Raw genomic sequence first — 23,552 nt, forward strand, 5'->3', positions numbered from 1 at the left:
TCTCCGTTTCGCACGGTTTTCACCTGACGGACCTGCAACCGGTTCTGGAAGAGGTAGAACAGTTTCACTCTGTCCTGTCTTCTCCCCCTAGGAGGTCAATCAGCTTTTCTTTTTCTTTTACTGTATCATCTGCTTCTGGGAAAACCCTCCTCTGATCAGGCTCTCCTGCTTCTTCACCTGTCGCAGGCTCTTCGTCACCTTCAGGATCTTTGTCACTTTCTGATGTTTCTCCTCCGACCTCCTCAAATGGGTCAGTTGTTTCTTCCTCAGAAAATATCTCCCCTTCCTCTATTTCTGCTTGTTCGCCCCCTGGTTCTCTTTGACCTGTCTCGGTGCCTGGTACTCCCTTGTCACTCGCCGGTGATTTCAGCGCTTCAACTTCCTCTTCTGTGGGGCACGTCACCCTTTTCATGTGACAGGCGTGAATCCAGTTGGGAACTCCCGCACACTTCACAGCGGTGGTAGTTGTCAGAATCACTTGGAAAGGTCCTTTCCAACGGGGTTCCAAACACAACTTCCTCACGTGCTTCTTTATCACGACCCAGTCACCTGCTTTCAGGGTGTGTCCTGGACCTTGGATCGGTGGCAAGGTGGTTGCCTCCACGTGGTGAGAAAAAGAGCGCACCACATCAGCTAGACCTTTGCAGTAGTCCAACACCATATTATCTGTAATATTCAAAAGAGCATTTGCAGGAACTGCTGGAAGTCTCATGGCTCTGCCCATGAGGATCTTGTGTGGGGACAGTCCAGTTTTCCTATCAGGGGTGTTTCTCATTGACATTAACACCAAGGGCAATGCGTCAGGCCATTTTAAGTTTGTTGATGCACATATTTTCGCCATCCTTGACTTCAATGTGCCATTCATTTGCTCCACTAGTCCTGATGCTTCAGGGAGGTAGCTACAATGCAATTTTTGCTCAATGTTCAGTGCTGCACACAGTAATTTTATTACTTCGTTATTGAAGTGACTTCCCCTATCTGATTCTAAGGAGATCGGTAATCCGCCACCTGGTATTAGTTCTCTCAAGAGTAGTTTTGCAACTGTAAGGCTGTCATTTCTACGCGTGGGGTATGCTTCAATCCAGTGACTAAAAATGCACACAATCACCAACACATACTTCAAGCCTCCATGCACAGGCATTTCAATAAAATCCATTTGCATCCTGCTGAATGGACCTCCCGCTCCTCCAATATGGCCCAAATTTACTACTGTTCCCTTCCCTGCGTTCATTTGTTGGCAAATGACGCAACGATGGCAAACTGCCTTAGCAACTTGACGGAATTTGGGATTAAACCAATCAATTTTGAATAGCCTAACCATGGCATCCCTTCCAAGATGGGCTTGTCCATGATACAGTCTGGCCAACTGCGTCAAAAGACTGTTTGGTAGAACCAATCTCCCTTCACTTGAAACCCACAAATCATCTGGTTTCTTTACGCATTGTAATTTGCTCCATGAGAGTTTCTCATCTTCACTAACATCGTTCTGTAGGGACTTCAATTCATCGATTGTATCTACAACCTTTAGAGCAAAAGCTTCACTTGGTTCAAGTTCTGGCTCATTTATCAAGTTCCATTCATCTCTGAGCAAAATACAGTTCAATGCGCAAAACCTTGCGAGAAACATAGTCTTGTGATTTCGAGTGTGCACTGCATTTTACCACTGCTACTTCTCCTGGTAACTGGATGGCATGTAACAATTCTCTTATTCTTTCACCATTTTTCACTAATGATCCTGAAGAGGTCATGAAGCCTCTTTGTGACCACAACTGTCCAAAGTCATGCACTATTCCAAATCCGTACTGACTGTCAGTGCAAATGGTGACTTTCATTAATGCGGAAAGTTGACAAGCCCTAGTAAGTGCTACCAGTTCTGCTACTTGTGCAGAGTAAACTCCTTGAAGCCAAGATGCTTCCAGAACACCTGTTATTGTACATACAGCATATCCTGCTTTCAATATTCCTAATGCATCTCTTAAACATGAACCATCAACAAAAATAACTTGATTGTTTTCTTCCAGTCGGGTGTCTTTGATATCAGGTCTTGGTTTTGTAGAAAATTCAGTCACCTGAAGACAGTCGTGCTCGATGTCTTCAGCGTTCTCAATTTCGACATTTTCACTGGGAAACAATGTTGCTGGATTCAACGTAGTGCACCTTTTCAGCTGCACATTAGGTGAAACCAAAATCATTGTCTCGTACCTTGTAAGCCTAGCACCGGTCATGTGCTGTGTTCGGGAACGTGTCAAAAGTATCTCAACTGAGTGAGGGACCATGACTGTTAAAGGATGTCCCATCACTATTCCTTCACTCTGATTTAGGCTGATACCAACTGCTGCTACGGCACGCAAGCACCCTGGCAGTGCTGCTGCGACCGGATCCAAAGTAGCTGAAAAATATGCTACTGGTCTGTTTACGCCACCATGGGCTTGAGTCAAGACAGACAACGAACATGCATCACGTTCATGACAAAACAATGTAAAAGGCTTTGTGTAATCAGGCATACCTAAAGCTGGAGCCCTGCACATGCATTCCTTTAATTCAATAAAAGCATCCATCTCATTTCTTTTCAACACTATTTCATCCAGCGCATCTTTCTGGGTCAGTTTCAACAAAGGTTTGGCTAGAGTTGAGAAATTGGGAATCCATTGGCGACAGTAGCTCACCATTCCCAAAAACCTTCTCACCTCTCTTCTCGTCTTCGGTGGACTCATTTGAAGTACACTTGTTATTCTCTCTTTCATAATTCTTCTTGACCCTTTCTCTATTTGGTGACCCAAGTATTTCACTTTCTTCTGGCAGAACTGTAATTTTGAAAGGGACACTTTGTGTCCGTTCCTTCCCAAATTGTTCAATAGGGCAATGGTATCGCCTGTACAGTCACTTTCTGTCTTGGATGCGATCAGCAAATCGTCAATGTACTGTACCAAGGTTGATTCAAATGGTAATTCCAATGATTCCAAATCTTTCTTTAGAATCTGATTGAAAATTGATGGTGACTCTGAAAACCCTTGAGGAATTCGACACCAACTGTAGACTCTGTCTAGGAATTTGAAACAAAAGAGAAATTGGCTGTCCTCATGAAGAGGCACAGAAAAGAATGCTTGTGACAAGTCGATGACTGAGAACCACTCAGCATCACAGGGAACTTGGAACATTATCACAGCTGGATTTGGTACCACAGGACAACATTTGACTATTATGTCATTTATTTTCCTCAAATCCTGAACAATCCGGACCTTTCCACTCGGTTTTATTAGTCCCATGATTGGTGAATTACATGGACTACTCAGCACTTCTTTCAGTACTCCCTGTTTCACAAACTCGTCAATGAGTTGGGCGACTTTCATGAGGGTGTCTTGTGCCATATGGTATTGTGGGGTCTGGGGAAAATTTACATTGGGTTTTACAGTCACTTTTACTGGTTCTACTCCTTTGACCAATCCTACTTCTTTCCCTGTCATATCCCACACTTCCTTTCCAACTGTTTCCTGTAACTCAGCAGGAATATTTACTTCAGTGAGCATTGGATAAAGAGTAATCAGGGGATACTCTTCATCAACAGTTTCCACTTCGTCTCCTCTTAAACTGTCCTCTTCTTCCTCATCACTGTTTGTCTGAATTTTGATTCCATCATTTGAACACATAATCGAGCATCCCAATTTACACAATAAATCTCTCCCTAATAGCGATATCAGGCTTGAGTCACACACCACAAATTTATGTGACCCTTGATAGTTACCGATTCTGACTTGCACTGGGTCTGTGATTGGGTTTGCCAGGTACCTATTTGTTACTCCCACTACTTGAACTGTTCTCCCTGAAAGTGGCAAATTTGGTACTTTGATGCTTCTGACTGTAGAGCGTGTAGCTCCGGTGTCAACCAAGAATGAAAGGCTGTGACCCATAACTCTTCCTTGCACATACGGTCCCTTTTGATCAACTTCCAAGGATGCTGCAAGCATACAATTTCCCTCCTCATCTGAACTTTCACTCTCCCACGCATCATTTATTCCATTTTCACTGTGTAACGGGAATTGGTGTATTGTGTCATTTTGATTCATCCCTTGACCCGCGACCTGTTGAGGAAACATTACTTGTTGCTGATTCATTGGTGCTAAGGGTATTTGCATTTGCTGATTAGGTACCATAGGAAACTGCTGTTGCATTGGCTGCAACTGTGCCATTTGTGCACAGGGCATTTGCACCTGCTGCGGTTGTATGGGTTGTAAACCCTGCATCTGATTCATATTATTTTGAAAATTTGGATTTGGACCCATCAATTTCGGTCCTCTCATATTCTGAAATGCATTGACATCATTGTTTTGCTGACCTACACCCTCCTGCACCATCATTGGGCACTCCCGTTTCCAATGCCCGACGATTCCGCACGTGTGACATGGCATCACCTTCTTCATTGCTTGTATACCATTTGGAATTATAACAGTACTTAAATCAGGACCATTATTCACAAAACCTCCTTGGCCTCTGCCTCTCATTTGTGGCTGAAACATAGCATTTCCCTGCTGTTGCTGCTGCGGCAGCTGCTGTTGAAAACCTTGTAAACCTTGCAAACCTGTCTGAGCTGCTCTGAGCTGCATCACCATCACCTTTTCTTTCAGCCTTTTCTGCTTTGTCTCAATCTCATCACTGCAGTATTTTGCATAGTTCAACACTTCATCGATCGATTTTGACTGCCAACAAATCAAATGCATCTTAATCATCTGACTGATCTCGGGTCTCAACCCTTCCACAAATCTGAACACAAAATGGAGCATGTCCTTATCCTCAATCGTTTCCGTGCCACTGTAATTTTTAAACGCTTTCAACAATCTCTCATAGTATGCATGTATCGACTCTAACTTTTTGTGCTGTTCTGTCAATCCTCTGCCAATCAACATTTTTCGACGCAACTTTTGTTTTCAAGTGCTCAATCACCTTATGGTATAAACTCATTACCGTTGGCGTTGGTGCACCTGTGTCCCTATCTCTTTCTGGTTCACTTGTCGGCCAACCTACAGCCCTCTTACAATCTTCCCACAAATCTGCCAGAACCACAATTTTGAATAAGGTGTTTAGGTCTTCCCAAAGACATTTTGCGAGTTTCACAAATCTATCTGTTTGTTGATAACATTCAATCGGTTTCTCTCTTAATTTAGGGAAATCATCCGTAAAGGATTGAATATCGCACCTGTGCCACGGTACATGTACAAGTTTTCCCCCTGCTGTTTCTCTCATTGGCAACATGGTTATCAGGTCGTCATTCTGTTGTGCCTTTTCATTCCGATCTGGGGTACTTTCTTTCTTTTTGTCCTTTTTCTTAACTCATCTACTTTCCCACTTGTCTAAGCATCTCCAGACCTGCGCGCTCTGCAGTATCTCCTTAAGGTGTGTTTTCATCCCTGCAGATCTCATGTGTTCAAAATCTTTTGTCTCAAAGTCTAGCCTGTAACTTCTGCTCAAGTGTTTAGTCTTACCTATATCGATCTCGTTTCTGTCTGCAATTTCTTGTAACTTCTTATGTATGTTGCTCACTTCTCTTGTAATCCTAGGGCACATGTATCTCAGCTCTTCTTCTGTGTATGATTCTAATCTGTTCAGACCCATCGTTCCCTCTACTAGTTCATCTGCTTCCATGCCCAATCTTATTTTATTCAGGTATTCTTCTCCCTTCCCGCTGGGTGTACTCTGTGGGGAGTTCAGGCTGTTGAACCATTGTGTTAGCTGTTGTGCGTTCAGTCCCATCAGTGTAGCACTTACATCAACTGCTACTGATGGTTGCTGTAACACTTCAGTTTTTGAAGTTAGCGGTACTATTAGTGGTGGATTTGACCTTACCACAGTTGACGGAGCACAAATGGAATTGGGCTAAATTCTGACAAAGACCCAGATCCATTTGGCAGTGATCCTACCGGAGTCGTTTCTGGAGTGTTTTCTATGCATCTTCTCCCTGTCTCATTTTGTGTCATTACCCCTTGGTCGCATACATTCGGCTTTGCTTGTATATACAATGGTACTGGTGGACCTACAGTGATAGGCAGAGATATTGCCTCTGGATTCTGTCTGTCCCCCGAATTCTGTGGCATGTTAATCCCCACGTTATGGTTCATCATTGCTGGCATTCCTTACTGACTCTCTGTTACTCGGGTGTACCTCGGCACTTCTTGTACCTGCTTTTGGGGCATCAAAATTTGTGTTGATTCGGCTTGAATCAATGCCGGTCTTTGATAATTCTGTCCTCCCTGCGCCATTAAATCAGAAGTAATTCCCAGATTATGCTCATCACAGCAGCGCCTTTGAACCTGCGGCTGACAGTTATCGACAGGATTCAATTTAGGCACGTCAGGATATATTCTCTGAATTTGTGGTATTTGTGGTGCAAAGGGCATATCGGAACTGCTCTGCCTCTGTGATATTCTCAAATTCGGTGTCACATTACCTTGTATTGGTTCTGGAGGGGCAGCACTAATGCTTGAGCCTTTTTCACTTTCCACATATGGTGGCGGGCGATCATTTAGCAATTGTATAATGAACTCCTCATCGTCTGACTCGTCTGATCTTTTCGAATTTCTGTTGTTTTCTCTACCTCTGGACTGACTCCTGTTTGTTTTATAGGTAGCTTTTCTTCCTTCCGTCTCTGCTTCATCAGTGATTCCTGGAAACAATTTAATTCCCTGCAATACGTCTGATCTCCAAACCTTTTGTGTGCTATCCCATCTAGCATCCGCTAGTGTCTTTTCTACTTTTCTTATTCTTGTCTCAAATTTCTTTTGCTGTTGGTTTCTAGCTATTAGCTCCCAAATTGCTAATGCCTCAAACTGTGCTGGTCTCGGAGGTACTTTCATGTCGTATAGCGCGAATCTTAGATTCTCCAAAACCCTTAGATTAAACAACCCATGGATAGGGAACGCTACACTTCCATGCTTCTCTGTTAATTTGCACCATAACTTTAACCAAAGACATGGTGTGACACCCTTTTCTTCAATCACGATGTAAGCTGGTGTACCCTCAGGCGGTGTTTCTTCTCCTACATTTGCTTTTATATATACATCTCCCCTCAAGGCACTCTTAAATGCTTTGAAAAATGTAATCTTTCCGTCTTTTATTTTTCTAAAATATGTAATCAATAAGTGACTTTAATTCCCGGAATACTCTTCGCTTGCCTTTCCCCACCAATTGCGCTTCACGGACCGCGTACAATCCGTGCGCGACCCTGCTCACCAACCAACCTATCCCAGCGGGGCTCCTATTGACGTCACACTCACACACTGCGGCTGACAAAGTCCTGCGGCTTGTCATCATTCATTCAGCTTCATTCAAAACTAATTTCCGCAATATATCGCGAGCACTAACCAAAAAAAGGAAACAAATCTGTCGGTTTACTACAGGAAGGGTAATACAATCGCTTCAGAAACCTTAGGGATTTTTCAATAGCCTCGGCAGTTATTCCATCTTTCTCGGTTTCCCACTTTCGCAAGCAAAATTTGACCCGCAAATTTTACTCTCAACTGATCAATGAACTATTCTAGTGCACCTTAGAATTCGTCAAATCTCAAAGTCGAATATTTTCTTTCATTCCTCAATATTCATACTGACTCGTTGACCACGCCCGATCAACCTATTAAACCGAACAGATTACAACATCAATCAAGTGTCTCATACACTTTTCAACATACTCCGGAGTCTCTTAACCTCGCAGGGCCCGTCTCAACATCAACAACCACGTCGGACAATTTTTCCTGCACAAAGCGCTACACACATGTGAAGTTCGACGACTTCCCTACTCTCACACTTTGGAGTAACACTCCCCTAAAATCTTTTAATTGGAGTTCGTAACCCCCTAAAATCCTCACAAACTTCTCAATTAATCTGCGGCAATAAGCTGTGCAAGCGCGAAACCCTAACTTCTCTCATACCGTCACTAGAAACGCCAAAAACATTCTCACACCTCCATTTCTTCCATTCGCAAGCTCCGAGATTCCGGGAAAGTCATTGGGAATTTAGGGCATCATCATCTCTCCAACTTGTTTTATCAAAGAAAATTCTAACTTGCCTCCGTCTATTGTTCGGATGGGGTCCCAAAGGACGTAACCATCAATCTCTGCTACCATCTACTGATAACGCGTCCAGCCCTTATAAATTATCTGTACCTGGACACGTTGGAGGTCGGTGAAACTTTTAGCCGAGTTGGGCTCTCCTCATCCTAGAATAGTCACATCACTTAAATCAATAATCAATAACTATTGTAATCGGTACCCAATACTCTATTTCTAGATCAGAATAACACATTAGGAATCAATAACAGTTGGTATTTCAACGCAACATGACCTTTCAGTCATGAATAACCACACCAGTTTATTAAAAGATAATGAGTTTATTTCCCTATATTAACAAAGCTAAAACAATATATATGAGTCTCAAAATCAAATGATATATGTATACGAACATTACTAGCTGTCCATAGCGGCAGAAGAAACGCAATCTACGCAAAATCTGAATTATAATACACTCGGTTACGGCAATGCAAATCACTAATATGAGTAATTGAATTTGACTAATTGCATACATCGGTCAGCATAACAAGATTTCAATTCAACATGGTGCGTCAAGTGAATACCTCGACTAACCTCTAATTAGCATTGGCATGTGGGGCTTCATGCAAAATGAATTTAGTCAACACAAATTTGGAAAACTTCTAGCTTGGGCCCTGTCAATATAGCAGTTGGTACCTAAGAAGGAAAACACAATGCATAATACAATTATCCTTTCATAATTACCAAATATAATCAGCATTCAAGAAAGTCTTCGTCCTTCAGGTACCGGTTCGATCAGCATGGGGCAGATTTCAAAGGGGCAGAGTTAAGGGCAAGTTTCCTTGCAGCAGCAAGGAGAATGGGGCAAAGTTACTGCATGGGCAAGACGGGGCAAATTAAAGTTAAAGTCTCTAGGGTGAGAATTCTTAAAGTCTCTTTCTCTGGAATAGAGAAAAGAGCATCAAGATGTCGACCAAGATGACGTCTGGCATTTGGCTTCAAAGATGGCATCAAGGAAAAATGGCTGACTTCTCTTTGTCCGGTGGGTTTAAGTAAGAAACATTCCAAATCCTTCAGGGTCTTCCATTGGAGGGTTCATAGGGTGGCTTCAATTTGACCAATGAATAGTGTCTTTCTCCTAGTACTCATTTATGCATATATTGTCCATGGAGCCTTGGAACACAAGTTGCAACAAGGTTTGCCAAATATTTTGGTATCAGTACTTTTATTGTCCGCACCTGCAGGAGCTGACCTTGCATCAAAAGGGATGCAACCATCCTAGCACGAAACCTTGAGATAAGTGTATTAGTAATTTCTACTGGAAAAATACAACCTTTAAATGAAATAATATATTTTGTTAGTGCAAGTGAAAACCACGCAGTTGAATTTGAGACCAGGCGACTAGGCCAAAGCCTCTACTAAATTTAAGCTAACCATAAAACAGTTTCAATCAAGAAAATCATAAAACACATTTGCAATTATGACGGATTACTACAATTTTCAATTCTTCATGATTAATCAAGCTTGTTTATAATAATGGCGAACTACCCCGAGGGCACAATTTCCCTCGTTCATTATTTTCTTTACTAAAATCACACTGCATTATACAATTTTGGTTATATGATATATGAATATATGTTGGTCCTTCTTTTTCTGCGTCATCAGACGTCAGGTCTTAGTGGGAAACCAGGCAGAGGAAGATGGCAGCAGCATAAGGATGGAGGTCAGGTGATCCCTAACTTCCCCACCCTTCTTGCATATTCATGTCTGAATAAATTAATACAATGGGCCCCTGAATACCGACTTTTTCCAATAATAGTGAAATCAGTATTGTCAGAACCTGTAGACAGCGCTATTTTGAATTACTCCAAACTATTATATATCTCCAATATTTCATTCAAACCTTGACTCGACTTGGCACTGCTTACTTTATGAAACAGCGCTAACTACAGAGGAGACACAATTAGCGATGAGTCTGCCTTTTAGTTGAGTTGGTGGAGGTGGTAAATTTTTCCACAGAAAGAAAGGTCTCAGGTTAACTAAGCATAAATGGTGCAAAATGTGCAAAATTGATGCCATAAGGTTTCTTCTTGACCTGTCAATGAGAGCTCAGACATGAACTGTAGCACATGAAGTTTGCAAATGTAACCCTCACACTGGTGTCTGTTAAGATCCATTGCAGACATTCAATTTATAATAAAAGGTTCAAAGGACACATCAAGCTTTCCTTAGAGTGAATTCTAAAAGCCTACCCTAAGCCATCATTTTTTAAAAATTGTATTGCAGTCATTTTCTGCTTAGGGAAAACCTAACCTACAGCACCCCTGCCAGTAAAGGCCTCTCTGTTGGTCGGACATGATGGTATTTAGCACATAGTAAAATAATACCTCTTTCAATAAAGCCATTCTTTTGAAAGATCTGGTGTCAGGCCAGTTCTTCAGGGCCTTTGAAAATTAAGGGCAAACAATAATCCTTATGACAATTATTTCTTTTAATGCTGGAACCACAGAATCCAGACACTAGTGCAAGCTCACTAATTTGCTGAATAACTTCTATCTGGCTAGGGGATAGTAATGGGATGGAAAAGTCCCTCACCTTGTGACTGACATACACCCTTGCCCTGAGTGCCCCAGCTGCAACAATATCCAGATCCCTGGTGCTGATTTTGTTTAATGATGGGTCAACACGGATTATGCATATGTGCAATTACATCAACTGTTCTCAGGTTTTGCAGTTTTGTTGGACCGAAAGGGGCGGCCAATGTGCCGTTCTCATGGTGGTGAAAGGGTACTTACTGTACCAGAAGTTAAGTAGCACGAGAGAGGTGGTGGTAGCATACAGTGCAGTGATCAGTAGGAGTGAACAGGCTTTTTTGCCTATGTCACTGGAGTGAGGCCCACAGGCCCACTCATGTAAAGTTCTGCAGCTGTGTGCTTAACTCATCAACATCAAGTTTGTATGTAGCGCTGTGCAGCACACATGTGGTTGCATTTGTGTGCTGGGTGTATGTGTGCACCTGAGTGGTACAATATATGGAAGACTTTGGGTTCCATTTTGAAAGTCGTAGGGGATGAATGTAGGAGCATGGTTCCCCCAGACAGATTTGTGGATTGCTGAATTCCTAAGAGCTGTGTAGGACACACACTGGAGGAAGGAAGAGCCAGGCTCTTCAGTACACTCTAAAGGACAAACTTGATTCTGAGTGTATTCACTGGAAAGGAACCCGGACACATCTTAGGTAGGAGATGGGGCTAGTAAGAGAATAATAAAAAGTAGGGCTGGGGGCCTTTGATAGCCCTTTGATGCACATATCACTGAGGTTGATATCCAAGTGTGAACCTCTAGTCACTCCCTGGCCTTAGCTATGGAGTCGCTTCTGCTGTTACAGACTGATTTCTTGAGGAAGGGTAGGAATGGGGAGTGGAAACTTCTCTGAGAAGCAGACCACCCAGAACAAACTTCAATTACTCAGACACCAAATTACATTTCATTTGTAAGTTTGGAAATGGACAATAACAATGGGAGCTTCAGGCCCCCAAAATTGTCAACTGCCAAGCAGCCAGTTGAGCTGTTTGTCGAAAAGGAGATGCTGTGCAAGACTTCGACCTGTGAGAAGGACTGGGGACTAATGTCTGCCAGTCTCCCAGCTGGGTGAGGGGACATCACTCAGGGAAGGCCAAGACCACCTTCCCTGAAGCTTGGAGCTCCAGTGCCTGTCTGCTTGCCAAGACAAGTGTGCTCTGTGAGGCAGAAAAGAGCGCTTGGAGGAAGTGAGGTCCAGTGGGGGATCTTTGGCTAGCGGATCCCCATTATGAGGTGTGAGGAGGCAGCTGCTGCACCCATTGGGCCATAGCCCATGTACAGTCTCAAGTTGGAAACTTTGGATGGCAGAGGGGAGCTGCCGTTAAGTTAGTTGGTGTTGCACTGATTGGCCCATCACCGGTGAGCAGGTTTAAGTCAGTGAACTTGTATGCCAAAGGGGGCTGCCGTGAAGAGTGCCTTACTGCAGTGCCAATAGGGCTGTATCCCGTGTGCAGAGTAAAGTTGGTGACTCTGTATGCCAGAGGGGGTTGTCATGAAAAGTGCATTACTGCTGTGCCAATCAGGCCATAGCCGATGTATGTGGTAAAATCGGCCAAACATATGCCAGAGGGGCTGCTGTGGAGAGTGCCTTACTGTTGTGTCGACTGGGCTGTAGCCCATGTGGGGGTGGGGCAAGATGGGGACCCTGGATGCCAGACAGGTAGCCACTGTGAAGAGCAACGATTGTCACTTTGTTTCACTAATGCCAGTAGGGAAGGCCACCATGGTGATCTAGGAGTGCTCAATGCCCTGACTGAAGCATCAGTACCTAAGCAATCCTCCTTCATGTGAGAAATTAGAGGAACTTACTGCATCATTGGAAGAAGTGTCTTAGATGACCAGCTGTTACCCCTGCAAAGCCTAGAGTGCTACTTAGTACTGGCAGCCTCTGCATACCTATGCAACATTTGAGGGTGGAACGCTCTTAGGGACTCCAGTTAAGTTACTCCAGTGTTAGCAGGTACGACAGATCATAGAGCCAGGTGAACATGTTCTGCCTCGTTGCACCATGGGGGCTAGAACATCTTTGACTGTAGAAGAGTCAGAGTACGACTCCTAAGTCTCAGACTTCTGTTGAAGCCAAACCTTGAATGTCACCTATTGTGAATGGGGAATAACCATCAACAAAAGGAAGTGGGTTTCTGTGGCCTGAGTATCTAACAGTAGAGTACTGATCTCAGGTGGAATATGTGTATTACTTGTGTATGCTGTATTTTACTTTTGGTTGGTATAAAAATACTCCTTTTTTCATAAAAGTAAGTATTTGATGAGACAATCATTTATTGCTGATACTGAACATATTTTAAGTTTTGAGCCTGTGTTCATCCGCTGCATCTACCTCCCTTCTGAGAAGCCTTGGACTGCTGAACCCACAGTACTACTGTAAGTCAAGTGCTGAAGGGATACTTGTTCCAGTTGCTCAGGACCTATAGTAGATCAGACCCTGGGACAGCCAGCATAAAAGACCTCAAACCCCATTGTTGAGTCCAGTGACCATCTGAAAGGGGCTCTTAAAGCTAGCATGCTTGAGTAGTCAAGCACGAGCCGAGAAGTCACTTGTTTCATTATCCCACTGAGATTTAATACAATATGTGAATACTGTTTAGCCTTGAGGAAGCCAGTGTTAAAATTGACAAGAGGAAACGTGGTGGCTAGAATTTGTATAATCGGATGTATTGGAAAAGTTCGCCAATAAAAAAAAATTACACATAGAGCACAGTGGAAAGAGAATTTTATGTACATTTACTCACATCTGTCTATATAGAAATTTAATGGTATCCTTCGTCCTTGAAACAGGGACATAAACTGAATTGTGTTTTGATTTTTGCAAAGATTCTCTATTCAGTTTCCAATAAACATATTAATTTATCAAAGGGAAAATAGGGTTTGGGAGTTTGTGGCAAGCTCTGATTCTCCTTATACATGTTGAATTGCCATTTTGATGAGTTGATATTATCTTTATTTATGAGAGGATGAGGAGATAGTGGGCAGTGGCATTGCTCGCCTTGCCATTTCGGAAATGATATTGATATTGTTTAGCATTTTTTGATTGAGTATTTATTAAGGTAATAGATTTTCTTACTCAACCGCTATATTTCAAGAGCCTTCTTTTTTGGCAGATAATTGGCAATGTGATGATCTCATTGTTTGAGTGTCCCAAATATTGGATTAATTCTCTAACACATTTACTGCTGAATCTCACTTTTGTGAATATGTGGCAAAGACGAGAAATTAGATAATTCATTTGATGTATGCTTATGAAAGCCATAGTGTCAATATTTTTATTTTTTATTTTTGATACATCTGTGCCATACTGAGTTTTGCAATGAGACCACAACTGGAGTTGTTTAGTAGATGTGGAACTTTGATAGAACCGTCCCCTCATGTGGTAGTCTGTGAAGAAACTTTTAGTAGGAAAGAGGAATACATGCCTCTGTATGGCATGCAGTTTTTCTAGATGGTTCTGGGATCACCCCCCCTTCCACTAGGCTGATGCCAGTCTGGTTACACATGACCTAGGGAACAAATGCTTCTGTTACCTAGGTCTGCGTTTACTCAGGTCTAACTCTTGTCCTGTTCTAGTTAATAAAGATTCTGAACTGTCCCCAACCATGCTTCCTGAGCTGAAAGGAGCCAGGTACCTTACACCCAGGTCTTCCTGCCAAAAGGCCTACGCCATTGTTTCTACTCTGGGAGCAGTTTTCACATCTCATTAATAAAAAGCACCACCAGGCCAGCTGCTGGCAGGCCAGTGCTGACTTCACCAGTAAATTGGATTTTAATAAAAATATTAGCAATAATGGTTGAATTATTCTTGTAACTTATTCCAAATGAAGAATAGCAGAGTTGTTATTTTATCTGAACTTTAGTTTTTCTTATAGGAGCAGCTGAAGCCTTGTACAGTGAAAATAGTTTTTGGATGCTAGTGAATGTGGGCATGTGTAAAACATGCTTGCATGTTCCACTGTTAAATATTATGCATCCTACATTGTGGGTGGTATGGGTTACTTAGGGGTGGCTTATTAATTTTGAAAAGGTGGGATCTTTCCTGTCAAAAAGGCTTATTTTGATAGGTTTGCTTGCAGGTTTAAAAACTGCTGCAGTCGGGATAAATAGGTGGTCTTGGATCCATGTTTTCTTTGTCAGCCTAGTGGATAGCAAGACATCTACAGGTGACATTTAACTTTTCATGCTATTTTCATGGCCTTACTGGGCTTACCCAAATCTGTAATGTTTGAAGGAGTTAAAGGACATGCACTTGGGCATGGATAGCAGTGCTCTAATCGGTGTTTAGTGGCCTTGCAAAAAGAGGCAGCTTCTCACATTATGAATTAGGGTTAGTCTAACGGAAGGGTTAAGGTTACTTAATTAATCATGGTAAGTTGAATAAAAGCAAAATCTAATTTTGAGTTAGTATGTGAATTATAGTAATTTAAATCAAAACAAAGTAAGAGTTTGGGTTAGTATTCGGCTTCATTCAAATTTGAAATTAACATGCATAACAACTTTGGATTTGCACTGGTCCATTATGACCTTAAGTAACCCTTTGACTGCTAGTGACTTCTAAGCATGCACTGTTTTCCCATTTAATCTTTGAAAATCCATATCTCAACTTCTACTTATTGGATTTTTGTCATTTTGGTCTTGTTTTACTCAGATGAGTATTGTCTATGTTTCTAAACTGGTGTGTCTGTCACTGTGTTACTGTAAACGCTATTCTTAGCGTTAGCATAAGGTTAAGGACAAATAAATTAAATTAAAATCCATATCTCAACTTCTATTTATTGGATTTTTGTCATTTTGGTCTTGTTTTACTCAGATGAGTATTGTCTATGTTTCTAAACTGGTGTGTCTGTCACTGTGTTACTGTAAACGCTATTCTGAGCGTTAGCATAAGGTTAAGGACAAATAAATTGAATTAAATAAGAAATAATTCATAATGGTTAAAAGGTAGTATTAGTTTAAAAACAAACTAGAAACAAATGTATTCTAGTAAACTGATGGTCGGGTTTAGGGTTGCAAGTTTAGTAAAATTAAATACAAAATATTGAATAAGGAAATGTTATTGAATAATTGTTCTTAGGATAAGTATTATTGTTAGCTGTAGGATAATAATTACAATAAGTCTACTTTAATTTGGATTAAAAATGGTTATGACAACAAAGAAAGTAATCCTGAATTATTTAGTAGTGGCATATTTAGCAAAGTTTTGTGTCGGCCTTGCAGCACCCAAGGTAATGTAAGGGCAACGCAAAACCTAGATGAGATTTACCAAGCCACGCCCTGCAGTGCTTGGTAAATCTTGAGTAAAGCAGGCCAGCGCAAGTCACTGCCTTGCATTACTATGCCCCAGGGAGATGTTCCATGGGTGGAGGGTGGGTGTTCCCACGCATCCACCCATGGATTTTGGTGCATTCCCAGTTTATCATGAGTGGTAGACCTGGGAATGTGTCAAAATGATACCCTTTTTCAAGGGAGGCATAACGAGGAGAAATATTTTTTTTTGCTCCTCCTGTTTTTAACTCTTTCTGTGTGTGCTGCATTCTGGAGCACATGTAATAAGAGGAAACATTCTCAGAGGATTATTTTTGTGCACAAAACCAATTGTGCCTGCAAAGCAGGCATCCTTTCACCATGATGCAAAGTGTATGCATTGGTTGTAGGAAGCTAAAAGTATGCCAGCGGAAGGAGAGAGCAGGAATACGCCCTATCTTGATAGATATAGCACATCCGGCACTCCCCCTTTCACGCAGCTCTGCGCAGCAAGGTGTTTTGCTGTGTTGCATAGAAAAATGAAAACAATAGGGCCCTCAATTTTTTAATAAAAGAAGTATAGGGGTCAAGGTAGGAAGGTAGGGTCAATGTAGTGGTGGCTGCTAGTGGTTAAAGAAAATAAAAAAAGTGTCTTGACAGTGTAATGAGCATCAATGTAATGTTGCATATGTAGTTGAATGACACTGTAAATGAAGTGACCACAAGCCTGCTGTTCTATGCGGTAGATTTACATGATGTAATGTGGAACATTTATTCCTGCTCAACTTATTTCTCTCAGATTGTGTTGCAAGTGAATTAGAGACACAAAAGACTCAAAACAAAGCAATACTCGTGACATAGTAATACCTTGTCACATTTGTATCCCCATCCCAAACAGAGATGATACTTCACTTGATGTTACTTTATGCATGTGTTTCAGAATTGTAAAATCCGATTATGTATCTCAGCTAACCTTATGAACTCATCCTCAGGCATAACAAACAGGTCATCTGTCACATTAGATGTGGCCCGATCAGAAAGTCCATAATTTAGAGCTCCATTTGGTTTGTGAGTTCAAGAGAGATCACTCTGTCTCTCCCTACTCAGCTCTCTTCTTCGGCTACTTTTATAATAGGACAAGTCAATCTCTGGCTCACCTACTATACTTTTAAACCTTTGACAAAACCCGCACCCTTCTGTGTTTAGGGTTGAAGTATTTTATATTTCTCTTCAGGGCTAGGGTTTAAGTTTTTTATATTTCTCTTCAGGGCCCTTGGCTATGCAGATTTCAGCCTCTTATAGGTAGGTCCATAGAGGTAGGTTGTCAGAGACTGGTCCCAAATAACAGAGGCTATTCCAATTTTAAATACCAAATCACTAAAGAAGGGGAGTACATGCAGCTTACTTCCTATCATTGCAAGACTGGAGCATCAAGGATGAATGACAGTCACAAATGTGTGGATTGAAAATTACAGTTCTCTTCAACAGGTGCTTAGGGCTACAAGAAAAAAATGTCTTTAGAGGGAAACTGTTAATCTGTGCCTGAATATTTCTAGCCAGTGTTCCAGACAGGACCTGTATAGTATAATGCATGTTAGATCTGGCATCCTTGGCGTGGTATCCCTTAACATTTTGCCCTCTGACTTCTTGTTTTCTGACTTCATGTTTGCTGGCATTTAGGATTCTGGGCACTTTACCACTGCGGACCAGTGCTAAAGTGCAGGTGATTTGTACTCTAAACATGGTAACATTGGGTTCTCCACAATTGGCATGTTTAATTTGCTTCTACGTCCCTAGTAAAGTGCACCATATGTGGCCAGGGCTTGTGAATTAAATGCTACTAATGGGCCTGCAGCACTGATTGTACCACCTACTACAGTAGCCTTACAAACATGTCTTAGGCCTGCCACTGCAGAGCCTGTGTGTGTAGTTTCAAACAGCCATTTCAAACTGGCATGTGTACCCACTTGCTAGGCCCAAACCTTCCTTTTTATTACATGGAAGTCACCCATAAATTAGGCCCTAGTTAGCCCCAAGAGCAGGGTGCAGTGTATTTAAAAAAGTTGGACATGTACGTTTAAGTTTAACATATCAGGGTAGTGAAAAACTCTTACATTTGCTTTTCACTGCTGCAAGGCCTACCTGTCCCATAGATGAATAATGGAATTAACCTATTACATTTTATAAGTGTAATTTCCAAATGTGGAGAGGTAACCCCTTCACGTTTGGTGTCTTTGGACTCACAATTTAAAATCACAACATGGTGAAGTCGGATTTTAAATTGTAAGTGTGAAAATTCCACTTTTGGAAAGTTGGCACTTTCTTACTTTAACAATTCAGTGCCTATGCCTATCTCGGATTACACGTCTGGGTTGTTCACAGATGGGCTTTGCGCATTCCCTTTAGACAGTCACTCACAAAGGGAGGTTCTGGTGACATTTGTGTCCTCATGGCCCGTCACCAGGCTAATGGGCCTTCCTGGCTAGATGGGTGGGAGGAGCTGGCACTTACACCAGAATAGAGCTATGTCTCTCCTCACACAAAGAACTTCATAACCCCCTGCAGAGTGTCTGAAGCCAGGGAAGGGAAGGCAGGGAGCTTGTGATCTTCAAAAGCCTCCTTTGAAGTCTCCCCTACTTCAGAGGCACAATTTGGTATAAGTAGTGGGCCCCAAACCCCAGCAAATCAGAACTCTACTGCATCCAAGGACATATTGCCAGGAAGAAGGACTGCTGTGCTGCAATGAGGGACTCCCACTCTGCAACTGCACTGCTGTGTGCTGTGCTGTGCTGTAGGAGGGACAGCCACTTTGTTGCTTGCTTTGCTGTGTTGACCTGCTGCTTCTTTTCTGCAGTGAGAAGAACTGAACCTGTTCTCTACATCCTTGATCCCAATATACTCCCAAGGGCTTGTTGACTTGCCCTCGTTCTCCACAGTCTCAGGAACATTTTAGACTGCTTGCAACTCTCCTGGTGCTGCGTGACTCTGCCATCTGTGAGTTCCACCCTTGCCAGGGGTGACCCCTCCAGTCCTGGGACTCAGAAGTGGGTTCTGGATCTGATTTCTGCAAAAACCGATGCATCATGCCCGCAACGCTTTGCTCTATCAAAGGTACTATTTCCACGGACCCTGCATGGGTTCTTTAGCTAGCCTACCCTCCATCGCGGTTGGCCTGAACTTTGGATTTGTACTGGTCCATTATGACCTTAAGTAACCCTTTGACTGCTAGTGACTTCTAAGCATGCACTGTTTTCACATTTAATCTTTGAAAATCCATATCTCAACTTCTACTTATTGGATTTTTGTCATTTTGGTCTTGTTTTACTCAGATGAGTATTGTCTATGTTTCCAAACTGGTGTGTCTGTCACTGTGTTACTGTAAATTAAGTGTTTTACAGATACTTTATACAGTGCCTCTTAAGTTAAGCCTGACTGCTCTGTGCCAAGCTACCAGAGGGTGAGCACAGGTTAATTTAGGTTGTGTATCTGACTTACCCTGACTAGGATTGCGGTCCCTACTTGGACAGTGTGCACACCTCTGCCAACTAGAGACCAAATTTCCAACAGTGCAGAAAACAGAACAGTGACTGTGGTGCAGGAGTCTATGAGTGGTAAGTACAAACCCAGGAGTATATAGCACCAGACAGTTCTAGGGACGTACAGTGAAACAACTATGATAGAAGGTATGTGCCTTCAATATTCTCAGGTTTGTTAGCCAAACTTTTTCAATGGAAGTAAAATGGGACTACAAGATTCATAGCGCTTTAGGTTATCACATAAAAGTCCAGGGCTCTATACAGGTCCCACGATGACTTTGAGGGTGATAAACACCCAGTTGAGGAGTAACTTTCATGGCTTCTGTACTGGGATCAGAATGACACTTAGTAGTAGCATGAAAAAAGGTCAGGAGGAAACTGTACTGCAATATGTTTTAACCAGAGGCACCAAGCTATAACACATGCAACTGGAAACAAGACCATACAACTTGCCTTAGTGTAAATCTTCAATATAAAAGCATGTACTCCCATTCTGATCTTTCTGTGTGATATATTTGCAAAATGTCTTACTGTTTTAAAATAATAACTTTGCATATTTTGACAATTTTCTCTGCAGCTGCAGGAGGAATTTGGATTTGACTACCAAACCTTAGTAGATGGTGAGGTGATCCTTCATCTTTACAATAAAGGTGGAATCGATCAAACAGCCTCCATGCTTGATGGTGTATTTGCATTCATTCTTTTGGACACAGCAAACAGAAAGATCTTTTTAGGAAGAGACACCTATGGAGTCAGGCCACTTTTCAAAGCTCTTACGGATGATGGATTCTTGGCTGTTTGCTCTGAAGCTAAAGGTAACAAACCCTCGTTAACCAAATTTTCTAAAGCTTGAAAATCTTTTGAGGTCTTTTTATAATGCAAAATCATTCTCACAATAATATGCATCTCTCCTACAAAATGTTTTAAACGATGCCTTTAAAAAAAAAAAAAAACTGTGTTCTACAGAAAATATTACTGCATATGTACCAGGACAGTCTTGTTTCCTTGTGGCTCGTATACATGTTTTCATACATGTGCCCTTTGTGTTCTTTCGATCACATGATTGGTTTAGCTCACGTGGAATTCTCAAGGTAACAATGTTCCATTAGCAAATGAAGTGGAAAAGTGTCTCCCCCACATGCCCAATGAAGAGAAAAGGTTGTAATGCTTTGATTCAACCTAATATAATGTTTTCAGTTAAATCAATTTCTTAAAATAACTGCTGGCCATTGTTTTTTATGTGGAAAGATGTTTCTATATGAGTGTGGAGGAAGTGTGTTAGGTTGATTTATTTGATAACTTGATTTACAGTGTTCGATCTAGAATTTATAAGTGAACATCGCTTTCATTAGCAGAGACAAGAAGTCAACTGTCATACCAAAAATAAGTAATAACATACTTCCTGACACTGTTTAATCTATCTTTTTTGACTAACACAAAAGTTAGTAATTTGCAGTACTCTGAAAAGTGGCCAGGGGTATGTTAAAAGATTATCACACATTTTGTTATTCAACTTATACAACAAACAACTGTCTCTACAATACAGTTCAGATTCTGAGCAATTCTTTGATGCTGACATATTTGTAGAAAGTAACATAGTGCTTAGTCATTTACACTGTAATGGGTTGACTGTAAATCGTATTTTAGATGTGCACCCAGGGCTTCCTGATAACCAACCTTTAAAAACAAGGGAAGATAATATCTAAGAACTAGGAGAAAGTAAGGTAACATGGATGATTGGATTTTAAAAGAAAATTTTGAATTAAACCATTCCTACTCAGAGGCCATAAATATCTTTATTTATAGGCAATATGTGGGAAAGGAAGGAGTAGAAATAGACAAGAGCTGTTAAAAGCCAAACCTAAAATTTCCCAATCTCATGATAGAAATGTGAGATGTAATACAAAGTGTAATGCTAAACAGGGAAGTATTTTCATCATCTATAAAGAAAGAAGTATGTGAAAGGACCTACTTTTTGCTGTGCTCTTACTCTAAGACCTAGATATCTGAAACATAAACATAATAAAACGAAAGGTACTTAGATACCCAAATTAGACCCAGAATTGTATAAATGAGGCTCATGTATTTTATCCAGACATATCATGTGCAAGACTATTCAGATTTGCCTGCCTGGAGATTGAAAATACAAGTTTGAGATTTCTTTAATTGCAACCCAAAGTCCTATATCAAGATCATAACTTTTATTGACAAGACACAATTCTCTGTTGGTGTAAACCTTTTCTGTGGTATTGAAACTAGTTGTAAACTAGTTGTAAGGCATTTCACTGCTGTACACTTTGCAAATTCTGTTTTTTTACAGGGATGGAGAATCTAAAATGTTTGAGCACTGTTATTGTAAAAATAGGTGTTAGAGAATGTATTTATCTAGCCAACTTCCAGAAAAAAGATGTTGTAGGGAAGTGCATGTCTTTCACTTTGTTCTGCTATTTTCTGGCCATATGTACTGGCACCAAGAGGCTACTAAACATACCCTAGTGCAATTTCTGTGACCACTGAACATGGTAAATAATTAGCTGCCTGACATTTAGATAAGGCCACAGAGATATTTCAGACTGTATGTAAATTTTCCTTCTAGATTGCCATAAGATAGGGCGACTCCTCCCGCCCTTCATGACAATCTGCCAGTTCCTGATTAAAGGTGAAGAGTAATTCAGAAGCAGATGCGTCAGACACTAATCACTCCCTGAAATCAGGAAAGAGGAAAGAGCCAAGCAAGTGATCCACAAGAAAACCAAAAAGAAAATTCAACTGCAAAAGAACAAAAATCAGGGACAAAAGTAGTATAGAATGGTCGATGATATGACATACAACATAAAGTAACATGTATTACATTGTATCCTTCACCTGTTAATGCCTCCTTTATGTATAATTCAAACTGACATCACAGGAAAATACTAAACTTCATCTTAAAGTGGGAACCGCAGACCTCAGCCAGAATTCTCCGATCGGAGCGCTGACTTGGAAGGAGCAATTCATAACGCTTGACTATGCCCCTTTTCACTGACTCGTGGCAACCGCTTACTACTCTGAAAGTTTACATCTTTTGCCAAGTGCAAAACTCCACTGTTTGACCTATGCCCTTCTCATCCAACGCTCCCTGTCAGCTGTGGAGCACCATTATAGCGCAGCGGTCAGCAACCGCCTCGAGAGCTAGAGATCGGTGTTTGATCCTCCGCGACGGCGCTACATCCTGTGATTCTGGGCAAATCACTTAGGGGGTTATTCCAACTTTGGAGGAGGTGGTAATCTGTCCCAAATGTGACGGATTTACCACCAGCCGTATTACGAGTTCCATAGGATATAATGGACTCGTAATACGGCTGGTGGTATATTCGTCACTTTACCGTCACTTTTGGGACGGATTACCACTTCCTCCAAAGTTGGAATAACCCCCTTAATCTCCCTGTGCCCATGGACAGCGTCTTGAGACCCTCACAGGTGATAAGCCGCGCTATATAAAATCTACATTCTTAAAACTCATTTCCATGGAAGCACTGTGCAGGCCATGTGGGCACACAGCCATGCTGTTACATGTTGCCTGGCTGCTTGGTAAGTGCAGTGTCTTCTCTGTGACTTAGTGTAATATTTATCAAAAATCCAATTCATTGCTGAATATTGAGTTTTGGTGAAAATGACCCAAAGATTTAAAGAAATAAAGTTGCTCACCTGGGTCTGATGCCTGGGCTGTCCAGAGACTGGTTTAACCCATAAGTGCCAGCAATTAGATTTTCCCAGCTCACCTGAAAGTTGTGGCTTTTAGGAAACAACAAAGGATCTGTGGGAGCAGTTGGTGTCCTGCCTGATCTCTGGCAGAAATATTAGGACATTTGTTAGACCTGTCAGCCTTAGGGTGGCCTTCACCCAAATGATTTGCCTTCCCCTTCCATTTTTGCTGAGTTCATTTTTGCAAGGCTTAGGAGTCTGCCCACTTTACCATTGCTAAAATGTGCTAAACAGCTTGTGCTCTCCCTCTTAAACATGGCAACATCGGCTTATACACAGTTGACATTTAATTTGCTTTGCAATTTATAATTTAAAAGTCCCTAATAAAGTGGTACTACATGTACCCATGGACTGTAAATTAAATGCTACTAGTGGACCTACAACACTGATTGTGCCACCCACT

The 23,552-nt window shown here is 41.6% G+C and overlaps 1 protein-coding gene across 1 annotated transcript in view; it reads left to right on the forward strand.

Moving 5' to 3' along the window:
* ASNS (asparagine synthetase (glutamine-hydrolyzing)) overlaps positions 1 to 23,552 on the forward strand; it is a 161,570-nt gene that overhangs the window by 12,947 nt on the left and 125,071 nt on the right. The window contains exon 3 of the mRNA XM_069211730.1: positions 19,983 to 20,220. Within this exon, the coding sequence (XP_069067831.1) occupies positions 19,983 to 20,220 (238 nt within the window). The remainder of the gene's footprint in view (positions 1 to 19,982; positions 20,221 to 23,552) is intronic.

The sequence above is a fragment of the Pleurodeles waltl genome, chromosome 10, assembly GCF_031143425.1.
Source record: "Pleurodeles waltl isolate 20211129_DDA chromosome 10, aPleWal1.hap1.20221129, whole genome shotgun sequence".
NCBI lineage: Eukaryota > Metazoa > Chordata > Amphibia > Caudata > Salamandridae > Pleurodeles > Pleurodeles waltl.